The 23,306-nt window shown below is 38.6% G+C and overlaps 1 protein-coding gene across 4 annotated transcripts in view; it reads left to right on the top strand.

Annotated features, from left to right (window-relative positions):
* The window catches only part of BMPR1B (bone morphogenetic protein receptor type 1B), a 407,993-nt gene that overhangs the window by 356,000 nt on the left and 28,687 nt on the right, over nucleotides 1-23,306 (top strand). For all 4 annotated transcript variants that reach the window (XM_063458618.1, XM_063458615.1, XM_063458616.1 and 1 more), the window contains 3 exons: nucleotides 6,915-7,074; nucleotides 18,682-18,784; nucleotides 20,048-20,150. In XM_063458618.1, the coding sequence (XP_063314688.1) occupies nucleotides 6,915-7,074; nucleotides 18,682-18,784; nucleotides 20,048-20,150 (366 nt within the window). The remainder of the gene's footprint in view (nucleotides 1-6,914; nucleotides 7,075-18,681; nucleotides 18,785-20,047; nucleotides 20,151-23,306) is intronic.

The following is a 23,306-nucleotide window of genomic DNA, read 5'->3' as shown; positions in this document are numbered from 1 at the left end:
AGCATGCTCGATTGGGTTGAGATCAGGTGATTGACTCTGCCATTGTCGATATGCCACTTCTTTTCACAGCATGTTTTTGGTCATTATCCATCTGTAAAGTGGAGCACCGTCAAATTAACTTTGCTGAATTTAGCTGAATCTGAGCAGACAATATATCCTCATACACTTCAGATTTCACCCAGCTGCTTCTGTCTTCTGTCACATCATCAATAAACACTAGTGACACAGTGCCTTTGGAGGTCATGCATACCCATGCTATCACAGTGCCTCCACCAAGTTTTTGAGTTAATGTGGTATGCTTCAGCTCATGAGCCGTTCCAAGTCTTTTCCATTTCTTTTTCTTCCCATCATTCTGCTACAGGTTGATCTTGGTTTCATCTGTCCAAAGAATGTTGTTCTAGAAATAGGCTGACTTTTTTACGTGTTTTTATTGCAAATTTTAATCTGGCCTGTCTATTATTGAAGCTTATGAATGGTTTGCACCTTGTGTTCTTCACTGGCTTGGATCCACATAAAGGATCCTACAATCATCCTCCACTGTTGTTTTCCATGGACATCCAGGCCTCTGTTTTGCAGAGCTCACCGGTGCCTTTTTTTTCTCTGTATGCACCAAACATGTTAATGTGGCCACTCCTAATGTTCCTACTATCTCTCTGATGTATTTTTTTTATTTGCAGCCTAAGGATGGCCTGTTTCACTTGCATTAAGAGCTCATGTGACCACATGTTGTGGGTTCACAGCAACAGCTTCCAAATGTGAATGTCACACCTGGAATCCACTCCACACCTTTTACCTGGTTAATTGAATTAAATGAAGAAATAACAAAGGAATAGCCTACACCTGTCCACGAAATTGCTTTTGAGTCAATTGTCCAATTATGTTTGGTCCCTTGAAAAAGAGGGCACTACATATTAAAGAGCTGTAATTCCTAAACCCTTTCTCCAATTTGGATGTGAATATCCTCAAATTAAAGCTGAGAGACTTCACTTAAAGCCCATGTTTATTATTTAACTTGAATTTATTTTGGTAAACAGATGAAATGACAACTTGTCTCAGTGTCTAAATATTTTTGGACCTAACTGTTTGTGTACTCTTGTTCAGTTTGTGATTTCTGGCAATTCTTTACCTTGGATTGAGTGTGATAAATGTATATAATGTAATAAATCAGAAAATAGATACTGTAAACTATCTACATGACTTTTTCTTGTGTTTTCTGGCCATTGAATTCCATTTATGTATTTGCCATTGATAAACCGTTATAAATATTCAACATTCAGATAGTGCTCTCAGCGCTGGACCAGCAAAAAATGCTACAAGTCTTTCTCCGGGGCATCTGGGTAAACTGTCTCTTAATTCATTTAAATAGCACTTCAATCCTCCGATTTCTTGCATTCTTGACTTCGGCATTGGTGTTATATCCATCACACATCGGATCTGTTTTCTTTTGCATTACGTTATTTGTAGATTCCAATACACCGAACGATCTGTCTATCACTAGCAGAGGTCAGGCTGCTGCATGTACTCAATTCACTGTCTTGGTATACCCAGCAGTACCCTATACAAAATTGTCTTTTAATAAATATGACATAACTATTAATGTCAACAATTTTTAAAAGTCCTCAATAGTGAAGGAGCTATAAAAAACTTATAGAAAGATAATAAGAGTTCATTAATTGGATACCTTATACTTAATAAAGGAGCAGGAAGCACAGTACCAGTAGCCAGTGTAGGGTGCACCCATATGCCTTACTAACAGAGACTGGACATGACTCTGATACAGGAGTGGTTTTAAGAAGTGGAAGTGTGCTATATTATTGTTACCTGCTACACTATGTCTGTATTTTCATTTATTGTCCCCACAGAACCCAACGCTGAATTATCTCAGTAATTCAAAAGTAAATACCTTTCTTAATTGTATTTAAATGCAACGTGTGTTGCATTGTGCACTTCCACCCTGTTCTGTTATATGCCATTATAAACTCTAAGTACCAGGACATTTTTTTCCCTTTCCCTCCGCAGGATGTTGAAACTTGCCTGAAACTAAATCCTCTAGAAAGGCACTAACCTAAAACACAGATCAAAACCAAAGTGAAATGGTTAGCTGACTATGAACACAACAATATGCAATAACTGTCTGAGCTTCTAGACAAATCCATTGACAGCCTATTTCAAAAGAAGAGAAGTCTCTAAAGACAAACCAAAAGATACTGTATGGAGAAATGATCTTGGTCACTTAATCTTAATGACTTCTTAATAAATAAATAAATGTAACTTTTTTTTTTTTGGGGGGGGGGGGAGGTGGGGGGAACCAGAAAATCCTTTGGTGCGCATTTCACTTTCAGGCAGAACAGGTTGATTGCAACTGCCCTCCTTGATTGAGGCCATCTTCCTATAATTATATGCAGGGAGAGGAGCTGAGAGACAGAATCACACTTGTCTGTTGGGGCCCTCTTCCTGTATATCAACATTGAAAGAGTGGTGAATTAATGGTGGCACTGAAAATCGCTCCTGAGATTTATAGTAGGAAGCAGGAGGCATGGGGGAAAGATATCTCATCCACTCTGTTTGGAGGATGAAAGAATGAAGAAAACAACAACATTTATTTTGAAGGAGATTATCTTCCCCAACCATCTTTTAAAACAATTACATTTCAACAAGCAGATAAAAAAAAATTAAACGCAATATATATATTTTATGTTTTATAAATTGATTGTTTTTTGTGAGAGATTTTAGATTATATTTTGTATTAAAAGGTGAGGTTAAGTAGCCAAAATAGGATTTTATTTCATCCTACTCATTATTTCATTTCTCTGTCCTCTGAAATCAAGATAAACTTGTATTTCATATATGTAGAATGGTGACCTGTAAAAAAAGGTTTCTTCTTTAATTTTCCCAAGTGATACTGGAACTTCGTTTGGAGTATATTTTTGATACATTCAATAGGTCACCTGAAGTAGGTGTAAAATACAAAACTCCCTATGACTTTTAGAGGTCCGCTATGTGTGGATCAGGGTGAACACATAGCTATTATGTCAGAAAAAGGGTAGTTGTCAATTTTAGCAATGTTCATTCAATGTACATTTATTGAAGTTGTCTCTCATGCATGTGACCTCATGTAGGTCCAATTCAAGACGGCAATGAGAAATGGCCACTCTTCCTCCAAGACGATGGATCGTTATTACATGGATATGTTTCCACTAAGTGTTCGTGTTTCTGGTATATATGTAGACCAGACAACTGTGATTTATCACTTCTTTTATTCACAAACACAGAAAGTCTGTCTGGCATTTTGGAAGAGCTGTAAAATACTCCCAAAACCTGAAATGTCAGGACGAAAACAGAAACCTATGCTTCTTAGACTACATCACTATTAATGTTATTGTTTAACTTTGCCACCCCGTGAGCCAGATGTCTGAAAATCTCTGACTGGAACATATTTTAAAGTGCATTCCCTGTCCATGAATAACAATGTTATATAGTCACAAAGAGGACTTAGTTTTAAGTATGTGTTCCACTGACCCAGAAAACTAACATCTGCTGATGTTAATTTATACAAGCCGGATTTCTATTCTATTACAATCAAGTGTTAATTCTTTTTATAGAGAGGTAGCCACAAATACCCATTATAATTTAGAAACATGTCATGGTTTAAAAATATGTTTCTTGTGAAGTTACCATTAAGTGCTTCTTTCCAACCCCATTTCTTTAAATCCACTGACAGTGGAGATGTCTCATTATTAACACTTGGTTACATCTGTTTTGTCCCTTTTTACTCGTTCTTAAAGGAACCGCCAAGTGAAACATTCTTATGTAAAAGATTAAACATATTGTTTACCCTTACCTGTTGTCTTCAGGATAGTTTGTAAAGTTTCTTTTTCATATTCTCCTTAGTTCCATTTTGTTTCCGAATCCTTCAGGAGTCTATTGCTGAAATCTGCCATGATAGAGATGCATTATGAGCATTTTCCTAAGTGTTTTGTCCTGTTGTATCAGTGCTCAATAGCTCTTCATATCTAAAATGGATTTATTGGATTGCTCATTAAAGGAACACTATAGTGTCAAGAATATAAATGTTTATTCCTAAAATTATATGTCTAAAGAGCTGTTTAGTCCCCCTGTCCCCCCTTACCTCTGGTCAAAAAGGTGATTTATTTATATTTTTCCAGCACCGCGTGGCAGTGGTCACAACTGTCCCCACTCACGTTCCATGAAACTTGAAGATGCTTCATAATTGGAAAGCATTGGGAGGCTATAGTTCATGAGCCGCAAAATGCAGCTCTGCGCCAATCAGCATCTGCTCATAGAAATGAAGTGACTCAAGGCTGCTCTATGGGGAGAGGACAGTGCTTCCATGCAAAGCGTGACCCAGGAAGAACCTCTAGTGGCTGTCTGAGTCACTGAGAAGTAACTGTTTACTGCAAAAAGCCTGCAGGGACAGACTGTAGACATCGGAACAATTAATTTCTGCCATTAAGTAGAATCTTTTTCACTCCTGTCAAATTCATCTTATTTCTGAGAATGTTCCTCTTTTTTAAAACCATAATACACACCCACCGTATCTTGTAGTTTAGAATGCCCAATTGTGGGCCCAGATCCCTCTTTTTGAGAAATTCATGAGTGTTTAACCAGGATACAACTTACAGTCATATTTTACTGTATTTTGTAGACTTGTACAGAAATTTGCCTGTATAAATGAGACAAGTTGTTTTTACTCTAAGTATCATTAATAATTATTATCCTTAGGTCATGAAGACACTTTACATTTTTCAAAGAATTATCCAGTCAATTTTTAGCCACATCCTCATGAAAACATGATATCTCTTTGGCTTATTGAAATGTTCGGCCGTGTACCCTTATCAAACAAATGTTGCTTTAGTCACATATGATGTTGTTATGTGTGATGCAAGACATGGCAGACATAGCAGACAGGCAATAGTATTGTCATCAACATTTATGGTCTGGGGCTAATTAAGTAATTTTGTTTTATGTAATGTTTTTAATGAAAGCCAACAGAGTATGCAATAATACATGTATGAACTTACTTGATGGTGTTGCAAACTGATTATAATAAATAAGGGTGTGTGGAAAAGAGACTGAGCTACAGTGTTTAAAACAACTGTTTATAGTTCTCTATTATCACAACTGTGTTATTTTGTGACAACAAAATCTTCATGATTTCCCCTAAAGTCAAGGCTGGTGCAAAGATTTTTGGCTACAGAGGCGAACATGCATTTTGACACCCCCCTCCCAAAAATGCATTTCCACCAGTGTGTCTCCTAACCCCCTTTTGAATTTTTTTTTTACTCCTTTTTGTGTTTCTTTCCCCCTATTTCTGAATTACTTACCCCTTTAGTGTATATTATCCTGCTTTTACGTCTTACACCCCCTTTAGTGCATCTGATACCCCATTTTCATCCGTTGTGGGTCTCTTACTCCCATCGGCCACCTTGTGTGTCTTTTACTACTCCCAGCTCCATTGTGTGTGTCTATTTCTCCTCCCAGACCTTCTGTGTTTCTCTTTCGCCTAACCCCTATATGTGTCTCTTTCTCCCTTTCCCCAGCCAGTGTGTGTGTCTCTTCCTCCCCAGGACCTTGTGTCTTCCATCCCAGCCCCTCAGTGTGTCTTCCCCCCGCTCCTCTGTGTGTCTCTTCCCCCCAGCCTCCCTGTGTGTCTCTTCTCCAGCCCCCTGTGTGTCTCTTCCCCAGCCCTCCTGTGTGTCTCCTCCCCCAGCTCCTCTGTGTTTCTCTCTGCCCCAGCTCCTCTGTGTGTCTCCTCACCAACCCATCTGTGTTTCTCTCCTCCCAGCCCCTCTATGTGTCTCTACCCCATCCCTCTGTGTGTCTCATCCCTCAGCCCCACTGTGTGTCTCTTCTAACAGATAAATTGTGATAAATTCCAACAGATAAATTGTGGAACTGCACTCAAACCCTTCATCTAAGGAATCCTTGGGTGCTAGCTGGATCAGTCCCAGTACCAGATGACCAAAAGTATAAGTAGAAATGTAGAAAGTAATCCAGGCACTCCAAAGTATCCCAAAAGAAGGCACATTTTATTGGACCCACAAACCAAAAAACAACGTTTCGTGACAAAGACCTTAGGGTCGAAACATTGTTTTTTGTTTCGTGGGTCCAATAAAAGTTGCCTTTTTGATACTTTGGAGTGCCTGGATTACTTTCTACATTTCTAGTGAGCACTTTCCTGTCAGGCTGGATAGAGAAAACAGAAGATTATCAACCATGGTCTGCCCTATGCTACATTGGTTGACTGGCAGTAGGGGGAGCACTGTGCTGTGTGCTCCTTTCCTGACTGTCACCATAAATTGCTTTGTTTTAAAAGGTTGTTGGATCATAGTCTTTTGCATATGCATTCTTGGTACCTTGATAGTGTTCCAAAAATACTTGTTTGAGCTTATTGAGCATTAATCAATTAAATATAAATGAAAGTATGCAGTAACAGTTGTTCTGGGCAGTGATTGCAGATCCACTATATATATTTCACTGTAGCGACCGCTTCCTTATCCATTCATAAGCTTGTTAAGATATTCTTGGTAGTTGAGAATGGAATTTTAATACTGTGACATTGATAGCTCGTGTTAGCAAGCTCATGTTATTAGATATTTGTTGGTAATATTTTTTCATTCAAAGCCTCCATCATGGCATCATTATACAAAGATCCTCCCTTAATATTGCTGGGACCAATTATTTGTCTTTCAACTGTGTTAAATGAGAATTAGTATTCATGTCAAAGGCATCTCAGACCTCTCCAGCTTCTTTTTTTTCTTCTTCTAAACTATGTTACTTTATGTAGGTCCAGACCTAAACCTGGAATGAAATGATATTTTTTGTATGTTTTAATTTGTCCAGTACTTGGCTCTCTGCCCAGTTCTTGATCATTTGTTTTATTCCCTTTACAGCAAATCTTCGAGATAACATGTTGCTAAGGAGTTCCGCTAAACTGAACGTGGACAGCAGGAAAGAAGATACAGAGAGCACAGCACCTGCCCCACCACCGAAGCTGCTGTCATGCTACTGTCACCACCACTGCCCAGAAGACTCCTTCAACAATACCTGCTGGTTAGTGCATGCCTATTATGAGGCATGAAAAATGACCTGTTCTTTAACATATCTATGTAGTTGTGTAATGTGAAATTTCTCCAGAATGAGTATCACTTATTATATGCATTACTTATATAAATATGAGCTGTAATCTTGTCTGAAAGATAATTGTTTCATTTTGTGTACATGTAGAGAAACTTCAAAACAGAGGGAACATTATCTATTCTTATTGTTGCAATTTGAGTGCAATCACAAAGATGATTCGCATTGAGTCATTAGAAGTAGGATTATATTAAAGGGAAACTGTTACTACAGATTATTGACGTAGAAAGTGACGTAGGAAGCATGCAGAGAGTCAGTCTGGTGGTCAGTCTGGTGGATGATGTAAGACAGGAGCGAGTAGCTGTGTATCCTTGTGCTGATTTGGGATATATTTAATCAATTAAATAAATAAAGTTTTTTTTACCATATGGAAGCCCATAGTGTGTTATCTGTGGGACAGAGAACGTGTCCTCTTATAAGGAGAGCAGTGTGATTTTCGGGGTGCAGATGATTGCTGCAAAACTGTAATACACTATTGACGATTATCTTCTGCAGGCTGCTTAGAAAGATCGAGGTTTATATATTTGATTGTGGGCTTATATTCTTGAGACACGAGTCGGGTGTCCCAACATTAGATGAAGGCCATTACCCACTGGGTGCAAGGTGTTGGGGTGTAGCATTTGGCAGACTTGTTACACTATTGACATTTTTCTTCTCTACAGATTCATGTTATTTATGGGAAAAGAATTCTAACTAGGAATCTGGACAGATTAAGAGATTTCTAGTAGTGTATTATGCTTTGCAAAACTAGTTCATATTTTATGAGAGAGCTGCATTTTATATATATTTTTATATGGAAGGAGCATGCATGACTTGCTCTTCACTACAGCTGTCAGTGCCTTTGATGTGGTACAGATGCTTATTAATTTTATTATCATTATTATCATTTATCAACCAATCATTTTTTCTGTAGCAATGTCTGGTGGGATTATGTAATTGACACGTGAAAAGATATGGCTGGAAATTAAAGGGACACTCTAGTGCTAGGAATAAAAACCCACATTAGATTTTGGGGACCCCTGTAACTGCAATTAAAGTTAGAAAAAAAAAGCTGCTGAATTCTCCATCTCCTGTGATGTCATTGGGGAGGCATCACTTTGTGGCTTGTCATCCAATCAATGCTCTTCATAAAGTTTCACTTGGTTGTTACAGCGGAAGCACCTCTAGTGGTTGTCCATATGACGGACGCTATAGGTGTGCTTAACCCTTTAAGTTAACAATTGCTATTTCTACAAAACAGCAATGAAGGTTTAAGACTACAGGGCCGCTGCACCCTGACCACATCATTGAGATGAAGTGTTCTGGGTGCATCTAGTGGACCTTTAAATATCTTGTGCTTTACAATAATTATCATCAATGCATGTTCTAACAGAGATTGTCTTAATCTAGCTTCTTCCAACATTTTAATCGTGGCTTAGCATAATAGGAGTGGGATTTCAGCAGCCGTCTGAGAGACATCAGTAATTATTGTAAAACCACAATGTTTGCAATGTGTAGTAAAGCTTCCCCCATCAGTGCTGTTTCTAAGGGTGAATGTTGTTCATTGAAGTACAGGCTTGGCTGTATTAGTTTTCAAATTGGAATCCCCTTAAAAAACAGTTACACATATTCAATACTCTGGGCTACTGGCCAAGTCTGGCTTTTAGTCTGTCTATAGTGATGTGTGCCATGTGGAAACCTACCCTAATACCAAATAGAAAGTTCTCACAGTGTTTTACAGGGTGTCAACATCATTATTAATGGAGACAATTTGAAAGGTTCTTTCAAATATGATTATTGCTGGATAAAAAAATATAGGCATTGAGAAAATGTTAGGTATCTTTTTTCAAGAACAAATAACAAAGAGAATGTGCGAGCCATTCATGTGTCAGTTTGTGGCAGTGCGTAAACAGACCACGCACAGATTGTCCGCACTGCCTGCACCTGCTCAGAGCTCTCTCTGTGTACCATTCAAAGAACATGCCTGGATTACAGTGGGAACGCAGTATAACATTTTTTAGAAGTGTCATGATTTCTCTTTCTTGGCTACTTAAACCTTCATATGGAAAAACAAGTTTTTAAAAATTGATTTATGGTTAAACGCAGTTCTTTAAACTTATTACATATTTTTAACTATTCAACTTAAACTTGTATATGTTGTACATGTTCTTAATTTGTTGTAGCATGTGGGTAGATTTGTCTTCCATTGTTTAATTATGTTCTAATATTTTATATAGGGGGTAAAGAAAGACAAATAGGAGGTTCTGAACTATAAACATTAGAGAGTCAGTCCTTGTACAGCAAGCATGTCAAAGCAAAGGCTAAGAGGGGCCAAATAAACAAGGTTTATGTTTATGTGGGCCGCAAACCCCCCCCCCCAAAACTTCAGTTTCCAAAGTTTCCCCATGTAGAAAAGTACAGTATAAAAAAAGTTGCCTACCTGACCCTGGACGTCCTCGTGCTTGTAGGACTTCAAAATAAACAAAAGAGTGAATTTATTTTAAGAAATGCATTTGCATATAACCAACGTTTCAGTCTAACTACCTTGACATATTAAGAAAAGTTTGGTAATGGGACTGAAATGGTGAATGTGTATGCTGTTGCAAAGCTGTAAAAAACAAATGACGTTATCTTGTTTGTTTTGAAGTTCTAGGAGTGTGTTCTTCACTTTGGCTGAGATCATAAAAATAGGAAAGCATTGGGAGGCTAATGTGCATGTATGGCAAAAAGCTGCGCAGACAGACAGCATCTCCACGGGGAGCATTCAGCGCCTCCATGCAGACTCAATCCAACACACTGCTCCTCCTCCCACTCTAATACATTGCCCCCAAATCCAACACGCTGCACCTCCTCCCTCCACTCATCCACTCCACCATACACTGCCCCCTTCACTCAATCTAATACATTGCCTCTTAATCTAATACACTGCCCCTCCTCCCCCCACTCTAAGTGAATAGACTGCCCCCACTCCCACCACTCTACTTTAATACACTGCCCTTCCTCCCCCCAATTTAACACACTGCCCCCCCACCACTCTAATACACTGTCCCTCTCCTTTCCTAAAATAAATACACTGCCCCCTTTCCCAATTTAATACAATGGCCCCCTGACTTCCCCAAATTAATACACTGCACCCTCCCTCCCCCAGGTTAATAAACTGCCCCCCCCACCACCACCACCACCACTCTGCACTGCCCTCCCCCAGTTTAACACACTGGCCCCCTCCCATAAATTAATACACTGTCTACCTCCCTCCCCCAAATTAAGTGCCCCTCCCACCCTCAAATTAATACAGTGCCCCCTCCTTCAAATTAATGCATTGCCCTCCCTCAAATAAATACACTGGCCCCTTCCCTCCCTCAAATTAATACACAGGCTCCCTCCCTCCCCCAAATTAATACAGTTCCCCCTCCCTCCCTCAAATTAATACACTGCCCCCCTCCCTCACTCAAATTAATAGAGTGCCCCCTCACTCAAATTAATAGAGTGCCCCCTCCCTCACTCAAATTAATAGAGTGCCCCCTCCCTCCCTCAAATTAATACACTGGCCCCCTCCCTCCCCTAAATAATACAATGCCCCCTCCCTCCCTCAAATTAATACAGTGTCCCCTCCCTCAAATTAATTCACGGCCCTTGCTCCTCCAAGCCCCTCTTCTCCTACCTTACAATTTGCTGTCCGTCCTTGAGTTCCAGCTCCAGCTCTGCTGAAGTAGGCCAGATGCTCTTCTGGCACTCCGAGTAGGAGGGAAGGGGGAGTGCCTGCTCTGGTCTGCTCAGCAGACACACAGCCACTCTGCCCTCTTGTGGCCAGGAGAGCAAGAATCAGGAAATACTTTTCCTGTCTTGCTGGTCACAACCACAGCTGAAATCGGCCCCAGGGCAGGCGGGCCGCAAATATATTTACTGTGGGCCGCATGTTTGACATGTTTGCTGTATAGCATAGTATAGTCATAATATATTGCAGGCACTATTATTTGCTTGTATTGCCAGATGGAAACCCATTAATAATGGCAAATGTATCTGGTTTAGGATTTCATACAACAGGGTTAAAAATTCGCTGTTATGTAACATGACCTACACAAACATTTCAATACGGTCTTGCATGTGGTCTCCTATTCATTTACAGTTTTGTATCACATTTAGTTATATTATAGGCCTGAATGCACTATAATTTAACTGAGGATATTGTAAGTCATTCAGGACAATCCCTCCCTTTGTATGCATTTCTTAAGAACTTCAACTTGATCCTCTATTGGCTGCTTAGAAATAAAAGAGAGTGTCTGACCCCTTTATCATAATTTGGTGTTTCTCTTCTATGGTTTATTCACTTTTTTAATGTTTGTCATGTGCTTAATTTATTTCAAACTGTTAAAAGGCTTGCTGTTTTGAAAATTTATTTCATTCTGCATTTCCCAAATCATCAATCTGTTAACGCCTTTAGTTAAAGGAAATCTAATATTTAACTGGCAACATACTTTGTTATTTCTTATATCTTATCATTTTTTTCTATCTGCTGTTATTTTTTGTCTTTGTTTGGTACATGTCACAGAATGAAGTGTTTGTGTATTTGTTTAATATTTATTTTGTGCTTGGTTTATTTCCAATTGGTAGACCGGTTCAATATTTGCTCACTATTGTATTCAGGAGTTACAGATCTGACTAGTTTGCATTGTTCAAAAGATGTTGCCAATTATTTAAATATAATATTGATTTTGGGGGAGGCGGAGCCTAGCCAGCGAGCTGACAGGACGTGCCCTGCATGAGCGCCTGCTACACAATCTGCTGTTTATTCGGACTGCAGTGCCACAAATCGCCTACAACGGAGTTCACTGCACTGGGGAAGCCTGAATGACCCCAGCGATGCCAAACTTGACAACCGGGCACCGCAATGGCAGAGTGAGGCCTACTAGAAGAGGCGACGGGGAGAGCCAGACGCTTTCCTGCCAGTCGCCAACAGCCGCACGCGAGCATGCAACACTTCCCCTCCGTATCCTGGTCCCCGCCAGATGGAGAACCTCACTCTCTGCACCTCTTGCTGAGGCCTGCGACCCTCCCAAGCAAAGTGGGATTTGGGGCCTCCAAGATGGCGGACGCATTGGACCCTGCTACACAAGACGACCAATAGTCTACCAGGCTGGGCACCGGCAATACCGTGAGAGACACAATTGATTTAATCTTTAAACATTTTGGGGCGAAACTACTGGCACACTTACGGCCAGCTGTGCCTAACCACATAAAGCCTGCACGGGACACAGTTCATGACGAGGGGAGGCCTGGGAAACCTCTTCAGAGCGTTAGGGAGTCCCAAGTCACAGTTTCCCAAGCTAAGGGCCCTTCCGGGCTGAGAGCAACAGAGGTTGCAGCCCCATTGGTGCCGGCCACACCAGCGGAGGGTGACAAGACACAAACAATGGCAATCAGAGAACAAGACCCACCGCACCATCCCGACAGGGATGACCCTGGACCATAACGGAACCCAGGCTCGTGGCAAAAGGACACCAGCTCTTGCCAGCACCGGAGCAGAAGGGAACAAACGACCTACCTGACATCCAGCCACCTCTCGAGAATGAAGCACTTGAACTCATTTTGGAGACCTCAGATCTGGTGTACACTGCTTCAGGCCCCCAACGAAGCCCGGAACAAGCGGGCTGATGAGCGCAACCTACGTCCAGAACAGCCACGGGAACACATCCAGGCGAACCCAGTAGCTTCCAGGTACCCAACGGCTATACCAAGTCGAGGCATTGGTTGACAGTGCCATATGTCCCGAGCATGGTACCCGTGTCCCTTCCCAAGGACTTGCTGTTACATTACAGCCTGTCTGTACCCAGTCAGACGATATCGTTGAACTTGTGTTTCATTAATTTTAATTTCACGTTTAATGGTGCCTATGCCTATGCCTAAACTTGCTACTCCAACAGGGAGGCTTACAAGGGGTTATACCCGCCATTAGCCTGTTAGTATGTCCCAAGCCTGTTGTTGTACACCCAGCTAACATGTTATAACACTCAGTCAGCATAAGAGATTCTTGAATGTACATCTCTTTAAGCAACGTGATTTTTAATTTGTCTAGCATGTAACATACACGTTGAACTCTAACCTACATTATCATCTCAGACAGTAAGAAAGCTTGTCTCTTATGTTTTGTCTCTCCACTGTCTATCTCTCCATTCTATATACCAATCTAGACATGCATTAATTCGCTTGTTTACACACTATAAAAAATTGTGCACTACTTCAATGCCATATCTGTGAACTCCTGTGATATTACTGTGCTTACGTATGCTGTTGTGGCAAAGTAAGCTGTTTTGAGATACAACAAATAGATGTATGGACCGATCGCTGTTGTTGAATATCTCCTAGGTCACATCCAGTATAGCTTACCTTAGTTTTGGGGATTCTGACTTCATTTATTGAAAGTAATACAGTTTGATATCTCATTGGGAAAAAAATCAAGTCGTTCAAAATACTAAGACTCTTTACAATTTGTGTCTAATCCAATTATTTTTCTATACCATTCCAATGTAAAATTAATATTAAGGGTAGTGTTTCAATTTCCAGTGTCCCATTTAAAGGGGAACCATCATTTGAAGTGTTTTTTTTTTGTTTTTTTTGTTTGCTTGTTTTTTACATTCAATTTAATTTTTTTAAACCTACAGAAATATTTTGCTATTAGAGATAATAAACAAAATATTAAAAATACTTTAAGACACAAACCTTTAGAACAAGCTAACCAACAGGACAGATTATTTTTAAATGCATTTACAGTATACCTTGTACATGTTAATTCTGGCTACATAAACCTTTAACAATATTATAAAATGTTTTCAAGTCCAGTAGATAATTAAGCTGTGAGTTGAAGAATGAAGCTGTACTGATCCTACCATGCTCAGTAGTTAGAAGTGTGGCAATCTGCAGGACTTCTGTCTTCATGCTCAGCTGTGGTTTAAAAAAAGGAAGGTTTTACTTATCTTTTTTCATTTTATTATTGGTGCTTTTCTCATTTAATAAGGGCTAAACAGCAGTATTCAAACAATAGGAGACTAAATAAAAAACACCTACATTTATTCATTCTGAATTCCGTTTTAATTTAGTTTACTACTTTTGTCAACTTTTAGTTTCGAATAGCAAGTCTCCGTATTGTAGACAGGGCTCATATCCAAGGGGCTATGGGTAATTGAAAGTAATATAATGTTCATTCTAAACATTTAGCGGTTATTACACATATATCCGAAGAATTGCAGTCTCCAATTCCTATACACCATGGCAGAGTCTGGAAATCAAGTTGAATGACTAAATATGTTTACAATGCAGGGATAGACCGCATAATTGTGATGAATTCTGGATAGAGAAGCTAACATCTAAAGACTACTTGAATGTGCAGGCCGAGATTATGAAGAATGCAGAGCACTGAGCATATGAATCTTAAATCCACATTGTACAATTTCTGGGAAGTGCTTGACAAACTTGCTTTCTACTCTAAATAAAAACATGATTAGGCTATATTTTTTAAAAAATGAAATCTGTAGTTACTATTGGGCAGAAATCTACAGCCTTGATTGATTCCCAGTCTCATATAGTAAAATATAAAATATACAGTGCATTCAGAAGGTATACAGACCTCTTCATTATTTCACATTTGTTTTTATTCTGCAGCCTTATGCTACAAGTGTTTAAATTCTATTTTTTTTCATCGAAGTCTACACTCAATACATCATAATGAGAAAGCAAAAAACTTTTTTTTTTTTTAAACAATTGCAGATATATTAAACTGAAAAAACAACAACTTTACACTGTATTCTAATAGTCTAAATCAGGGGTATGCAACCTTCTGTATTGTAGATGTTATGGACTACATTTTCAATATTGCTCTTATAGCCATAATGCTGGCAATGCATCATGGGAGATGTAGTCCACAACATCTGAAAGTTGCCTATCCCCTGCCAAGAGGGCAGTTGTTCCCCTGCTCTCTTTCACTCCCACGATTTAGTAATGATTCCTGTAGTTGGATTCCAGCTGTTACAAGTAGCACTACCAATGTCACACATGGGAGAAGCTTGACTGGTAAACAGCTGCATTTTTGTGAAAGTATATAGTGACTCAAAATAGCTAAATACAGAAACTAATACAAGGGTGCGTTTTCTCCAGGAGAAAACCCATTCCCCCAAATTACATAAAAATGTAAGAAAACTGTTAAAGGTAAAGCTAGTGGCTCTAATGGTAACTAAAAAAGTAAGTATAGCTCACTCCTTGTTACCGATATGACTGCTTGAATGCTTTCAAAAATGATTTTAATATTTCATTTTGTAAAGTTCCATTTAAAAATCTTGGATACTTGTTTTATGTATGATGTTCGCTGTTTAAGACTTTGCAGCTAACGCAATTTATTTCCTCCCCAACTCACATTAATATTAAAAGCTAGAACCATACCTTGCTAGATTGGATTCTCTCCAGTTGTCCTGATAGAATCCGGGAGGCTGGCGTTCTCCCTAACAGTTTCAGTGACCACTGTCTAGTGTACTGCATACGCAAAATCCCCTCCTAAGATTATAATCACCAGGTCGTTCAATAAATTTAATCTGGAATCCTTTGTAAACGATCTCAAGAACATAACATGGCAAAGATTAAGTCTAGACTCTGCAATAGCATTTCTTGCGTGTTTGAAATTTGCATGCCCCTCTGCGTAAAGTGCGAATAAAAGGGACACACCTGCCCTGGGTTACAGCTGACCTCATTCAAATGTACCAGTTTAGAGATTCCCTGTGGTCAAAGTTCAGGTGTACTGGCTTCATTAACTGTGCCTACAGACAACCTGTGCCTACATGCATGCACAGAATGCATGCACAAAACAAACAAAAGTGGCAAAGTAAACAATGAGAGAGGCAGATTGCGCCAAAACAACTATATACTTATAATACTTATAGTTTATACAATTTTTGATACTTAATAAATGAATAATGGATAATTTTAAATTCACAAAAGACAGTTCGTGTTGAATGGTGAATTGTTGAACAAGGAGCTGTCTGCTGGCTCAAAATGTATTTGCTTAAAGCAATATAGTCTCTTGTTGTAGGGTATTGTAGATAGGCTCAAACAAGATCTATATTGGAACCTCGATATGTCTTGTGGGATTTCCAAACCATGTGCATCATATATGGAATAAAAAAGAAAATAGGACCCAATAGTGCAATTTGGTTGATATAATCTTGATGTATGTATAAAAGCGGTATAAAATACACTCACATATACACGCTTAGAGCGTGGTTTTAACCCCTTCAGCCCAGCGGGAGGGGGTCCCTGAGGGAGGGGGGGACATAAGCATTATATAGTGTCAGGAAAACAAGTTTGTTTTCCTGACACTATAGTGATCCTTTAAAGGGACACTATAGTCACCAAAACAACTTTAGCTTAATGAAGCAGTGTTGGTGTAAAGATCATGCCCCTGCAGTCTTACCTGCTCAATTCGATGTGGCATAGAAATTAAATAATTTTCTTTATACAACCCTGGGCACACCTCCCTGCATGTGACTTGCACAGCCTTCCTAAAGACTTCCTGAAGAGAGTCATCTAATGTTTACACTTCCTTTATTGCAAATTCTGTTTTATTTAGAATTTCTTATTCTGCACTGTTAATAGCTTTTCCAAAGTAAGTTACATCTGATTGAATATGAAACCATTTTTTTTCATGCAGGCTGTATGAGTCACTGCCAGGAGAGGTGTGGCTAAGGCGACATAAACAGAAACAAAAATGATTTAACTCCTAAGTAGCAGTGAATTGAGTAGTGAGACTGCATGGGCATGATCTATACACAATAACTGCTTTGTTAAACTAAAGTTGTTTTGGTGACTATAGTGCCCCTTTAACTCCTTCTGTAGCATACCGTGGTCATTTAAGAAAATATTTTCCATATTTTTATGTAATAAGGTACATGGTTTAGCAAATTCTTTATAACATTTCTGAAATGTCATCTGTCCTAAAAAGGTTAAGATTATCTCAGTTAGTCTGTGTAATAAAGTCATGTCTTGCGCCAGGTTAGTGATGGTTAAATTCACTAAAATGCTAAAAAGTATTAATGTTTGCAGTGCATTTATTTTATCTGTTTTAATAAGACTATTTTAGATCTTGTATTATTGTGTATAATGATTTTATTTGCCAAAAAAATACCCTTATAGTCCCAAATGTCTGTATAAATGGGCAATCACCTCTTGAGGTTCTATGTTAATATTAGAAACTTTGCAGAATGCTTTCTTGACCGCAGGTGTAATTTGTCATTGCCACTTCAATAGGAAATGCATGTGTTGCCAAATTAATTGGACAGTGACGTAATTAGCTAGTGCTTGGATGACTGCTGAAGGAAAACATTCTCACAAAGCTAGACACATTAACATTTCTGAACATGTAGATAAGTCTGTAGTTTTTAACTCCTACAGATCCTAGTAAAACCTTGTTGTGCTTAACAATATTGTATAATGTAGACTGTGAGGTCTTCACAGATGGTATTATGACTTTTCCACATTACGTTGAGTTATATTTAGTTTACACCTCATGATTTTCCACTATTGAAAGGACACCGGATGCGCATGTATAATTCATTAACATCTCCTAGCTCACATATTTTTAAAATTATTTTCTTTATTTTGCCTGATATATAATACAATGTTTGGCTCATCCTACCCCTCTTCTATGTCCTTCACAACCCTAAAGGATTACTCCAATCATCACAGCCACTACAGCCCACTGTAGTGTTTATGATGCATGGAATTCTTTGTCCCAGTTCCCTGGTAATTGGGAAAAACATTGGGCAACAGTTTGCCCATTACCTGGGTCCCTGCCAGGCTCCATTGGTGCCTAGCGGTCCAGGGATGCATTTCCAGCTTCTGCAGAGCCGCAGAATGGGTACGGATAGATTTTCAATTGTTAGTGTCTCTAGAATGACATAACACTACGGGAGAAACAAACTTGCAACTGTGCTTCTTTCAACCAATACCAGATTGCTGTTTTGTCTGTTAATTCCAACAAGGGCAAAACCTCGAAGTCTACCAAGGTCCACCTGCTATCAAGGAATAATTCAGTGGGTTCTCATATCTCACAAGTGTCCCTTCTTCTGACCCAAATACACATGTTACTCTTTCATGATTATTTTCAAGCAGCTTAGAATGTATGGTGTCAAATTATCTCATATCTGTTGGTAACAAATTACTAAAACTTGCAAAAGGAAAACAAAGCATTTGAAGTTTTCAACTACATGTATTCTTCATGTAAACATTTAACACAGATAGAACTGGCATAGGGTATACCTTTTTTAGATGGTGTTAATGATTGGCGTGTCTTTTTTTCTACAATTTAATGCTTGCTTAGACCATGCCTTTGTTCCAATATTCTGAATTATACAGATAGATTGATGAATAAATTGTATAATATAACAGTATTGGTATTGTTGAGTTATCAATTAAATGTGTGTCTGCATTTAAATTAAAACTTAGAAGATTGTCTGTATACCATACTATTTCAATAAATATTTTTTTTTTCTCTTTTATCATTAGGACGGATGGTTACTGCTTCACAATTATAGAAGAAGATGAATCTGGACTTCCTCTGGTCACATCTGGTTGCTTGGGTTTAGAGGGCTCAGACTTTCAGTGTCGGGTGAGTTAGTGCTATAGACAGAACCCAACTGTGTATGGGGGACAGCAGTCTTCCTAATTAATGCTCTGAAGCACAATGTCTTCCACCTGCCACTTAAAACTTGGGAAACTGATCTCTAGAGGCAAAAGTGGTTACCTTAAATTTTTCTTTTATTGATAAGTAGATACTTTTCTATTCCTGTATTTCAAGATAAAAGCTCATTTCCATAGCATCTCTGTATGTAACATAAGTGTTCAAATGACAAAGAGGCATCGTGTTGCACAGCTGCACGTACTATGTGATTGAGTGGATTAGGCACAATGAGGAGAACTGGGTACTTTGATTAAAATTCTTGCTGTTGGAAAGGCCGGTAACAAGTTTCAGACCCTCTTTGCATAAAAGAGGTTAATCATGGCAGGAGATAATAAGGGCATCTGTGTGCGGAAATCCTTGTGGAATGTAGTCATATCAGGCACCCAATTCATAATTAATAACAGGAATCAGATGCACTTCTGACCTTACTGCATTTCAGCACAGATATGAATTCAGTGAACGAGACCGGATAAATTTATTCTCTGTGTGTCATTTCCCACACCCCGTGTTGTATCATCTCTTTATGGATTTTATTAGGGCTGTCCTTGTGTGGTCATCGGAGGAATTTTTTTCTTACTCCGTTATGGTTTCGGCATAAAGAAAAAAAATAAAACGTTTGATGAATAGAGAACACTGTCTGGTCATCTTGTCTGACCCCAGGTCAGAATAGCTAACATGTAAAAATTAGCATTCCAGCATTCCAAGGAAATTTATATTTAAAAAAGGCTCAATTATAGCTTAAATGGGGTATTATTACAAGTCAGTCTGTCTATCCTAAAATCTGCATCCTCTTAATTCTGTGAAATAGCTTGGTTGAGTAATACTGTTAATCCATAGACCCTTCTTACCTCCAAGGTGTACTATTTAAAAATGAGAGGCATGTCAATGTGTTCCTTCAGATAAAATTATTTATTTTTCTAATTGATGATAATTATGGAGTCATGCTTGGGGCTTTCTGGGCTGCATCCCCAGCCCTCAGTTGAAAAGATCTGGGTAACTACAAAAGCAACTGTCTCCCACTGGTCAGTGCCATTGTCCTTTAGCTGATGTTTTTTTTACAGTTTTAAGGTTTCAATGTCTTGGGAAGTTAATTCATCACCACCTTCCTGCTGAGAAGTCATTTAACTCAAAACATCACAGTATAATACTCCATTTTCGAGCCCTTGTTCACAAGACTATCCTTCATTTCAGGACACACCAATACCACATCAAAGAAGATCTATAGAATGCTGCACTGATGAAGACTTCTGCAATCGAGATCTTCACCCCACATTGCCCCCTCTGAAAAACAAAGGTAGGTTGTTCTATAAACAGGTCAGCACTTATTCTATTGTGTGTGTGTTTTTTATATGGATTTACCTTCCTAAGCACCCATGGAGAAGACATGCTTCTTTAGTCTTGCATTGAATCCAAGCCAAAATGTGCAGAGAATTTTTTACGCTGTTTACTTTGGGGAACAAGTAATTGTGTAATTGTTTTCGTGTGTGTTATGCTGTTTAACACTGGGGAAAAGGGAGCCATCTAATTGTTTTTTATGTGTGTAAGTGTGCATATATAAAGGGGTTTGTATAAAAAAAGTCTTATTTTAGGGCTGCATTACTTCAAATGCTATTTTATGTATTTATTTTTATGTGTCCATTAAAGGGACACTATAGTCACCAGAGCAACTACAGCTTAATGTAGTTGTTCTAATGAGTATAATAGCTACCTTCAGGCATTTTCATGTAATCACTGCCTTTTCAGAGAAAAGGTAGTGTTTACATTGCCCCTAGGGACACCTCCAAGTGGACACTCCTCAGATGGTTACTGGAGATGCTTCCTGGCTCAGGGCTGCACAGTAAGCAGCCCTGCTTTTCAGCGTCCCCACGCTCTGCATGGTGATGCTGAATTTTCCTCATAGCGATGCATTGACTCAATGCATCTCTATGAGTAGGTGCTGATTGGCCAAAACTATCTTGGCCCCGCCCTCTTTCCCGAAGGGAAAGCATCTGATTGGCTAAAATTGGCAATTTTGATGATGTCACCAAGGGGGCAGGGCCAGCACCGGCGGAACCGTGAAGAGTTAAAAAAATAAGGTGAGTTTTAACCCATTATGTGGGGACTAAGGGGAGACAAGCCACCTAAATGGTAAGTTTTCACTATAGTTAAAGGATCACTATAGGGTCAGGAATACAAAGATGTATTTCTGACCCTATAGTGGTCCTTTAACATGGTGACTTGCTACATAAAGCTGCTGTAGACTCAAATTCTCTGCCAACCGCTAGATAAGGTTGATTGGAGTTATATTGTTGTATTGCAGATTCATTGTTTACTAGTGTGTTGCCTCACTAACCCCTGATGTCAGGTGTGTATTTGAAATACTTTAGTCAACTGTGCAACTTTGAACATACAAAGTGGTACGAATGTGGTACAAATGGTAATACAAGAGAAGACACAGCCCAACTTCATATATGTTAATACAACAATGTCTTTAGTGCACAGGCAGTGCAATTTATAATACAACAAACATTTCATATCACAAGTGAGAATCAGATGATTCATCTACATTTAGTACACACTAAGCAAGTATAGATGTTCATTTTAATATACATCAACTTCAAGAATCTCACTAAACACGATGGGCGTTGTAGACCAGCAGGAGCAGGCAACTTTGTGTTAATTTATCTGATGTGACGTAAACTCCCAACATAGTGGCATGTGTTGTATCTCACTCTAGGAAGAACAGAGGTAAAAAAAAATAGAGCTGATTTAGGTTTTTCTATATGACGGATTTATAGGATTAATTTGCCTGAGAGCTGGAAAGCAGGCGTTTGACACGGTGTGTAACACGCCTAGCTATTGGCAGCCTGTCCAAGGTGTCTGGGTTCTGCTGACTCACATGCAAAAGTTGTACATAACTTACTTATATTGCCAGCCAGGAACAGTGTGTTCCATTTGAGTGGCAGCCCTGGGAGGCGGCCCTACATAAAGTCCTTGTTGAGTGTGACTTTTTACTTGTATGGCTGCTGAAGGCTTTTTTTACAGATAATTTGTCATGGCGTTAACCTTCAGATTAGGCTTATGTAACCGGAGACAGTGAAGGTGATAACCACAGATAAACATGTGCTTCTTTTCTTAATATCTGAATACAGAATGAACAGTGAATTATATCACACATTAAAAATATAGAGAGAGGTTTCTGTCTTATCTAGCTAGTGTTGAGATTTTGACATGGCCAATCACATTAGTACAGCTCTGTTATTATCCAATATTTTTCACTGCAGTATAAACAAAAATATGCCATGACAAAAAAAATGTACCTTATTGTCTTTTGGTACATTAAACTTATTAGATTTAAAGTAAAATTTAGGTTTATCTTGATGGCCAAACAGGTCAAGCAGACCTTTCCAGGAATCATTTCTAGGTAACTGTTTAAGGTAATATAAATAAATTTGCCTTTTATAACGTCAGAGTCTGGGGGAAATGTTTTATATTTAATTTTGAAGGGCTTTTTGTTGTGATTTTTACAATAAGATTCTAAATTGAAATGTATGTACAGAGACAGAGTAACATTATAGCAAAATGTATTATATATATTGGCATGTATAAAACCAAACACCCATAAAAAGTGTTAAAGTGTCATCGGAAAGAGCCATATAAAGAGCAATCACCACATAAACCAATAGAATGGGACATTCAGCATAGGAAAAACATGTTATTCTGAGGTAACGTGCTAAATAAGGAGTAATCACCATGGAAACCAATATAATGTCTCACAACATTTAACTCTTTGCATCCAAAAAATCACATCGCGATTTGACATTTGTGTTACAATAATAAAATGGCTGCCTTCACATAGAAACCCTGAGAATTGTCAAAAATAACTCCAGCTAAATGTGGTGTAACTTGGTTAAATTAAAATAATTCAAATAGTTTATTTGCGTTATTGCTTTAAACTGACTTCTAGAAGAGCATTTTCAGGGGACAATGTCACTTTAATATTTCGAAAATACTACCCACCTTATTGCATTGTTCATATCAGAATGAGCTCAGCACTCCTACATTAATAATAATGGAGCTGATTACTGGAAATTGCAACAAAAATGACTTAAGTATCTGCGTGGGGGGAAATAAGCTGAAATAAAAATGCCTTGTAATTGGCAACAGTGGTGCCCTGGTGTCTAGCTGTTAGGTTGACAACATGTTAAATGGGCACGAGAATAGTCCGAGGAATCATTTTTAAGTAGAAATAATGTAATAATATACATGGGTATACACTGATTTGCACATATATGTTTTTTTCTGTTTATTAAAATGAATCTAAAAGCCTAACTACTCATTTGCATCCTCATATGGATTAGATACTATGTTTTAAATAATAAAAATCAACTTTAATTGCCTATATATATTAGATATTTTCCGTCAGGATACAGGAACTGTGAGTGTGACATGAATGTTATAAATAAGTAAT

The sequence above is a fragment of the Pelobates fuscus genome, chromosome 6 (assembly GCF_036172605.1).
Source record: "Pelobates fuscus isolate aPelFus1 chromosome 6, aPelFus1.pri, whole genome shotgun sequence".
Classification (NCBI taxonomy): Eukaryota; Metazoa; Chordata; class Amphibia; order Anura; family Pelobatidae; genus Pelobates; species Pelobates fuscus.
This window is presented reverse-complemented; position numbering and strand designations above follow the sequence as displayed.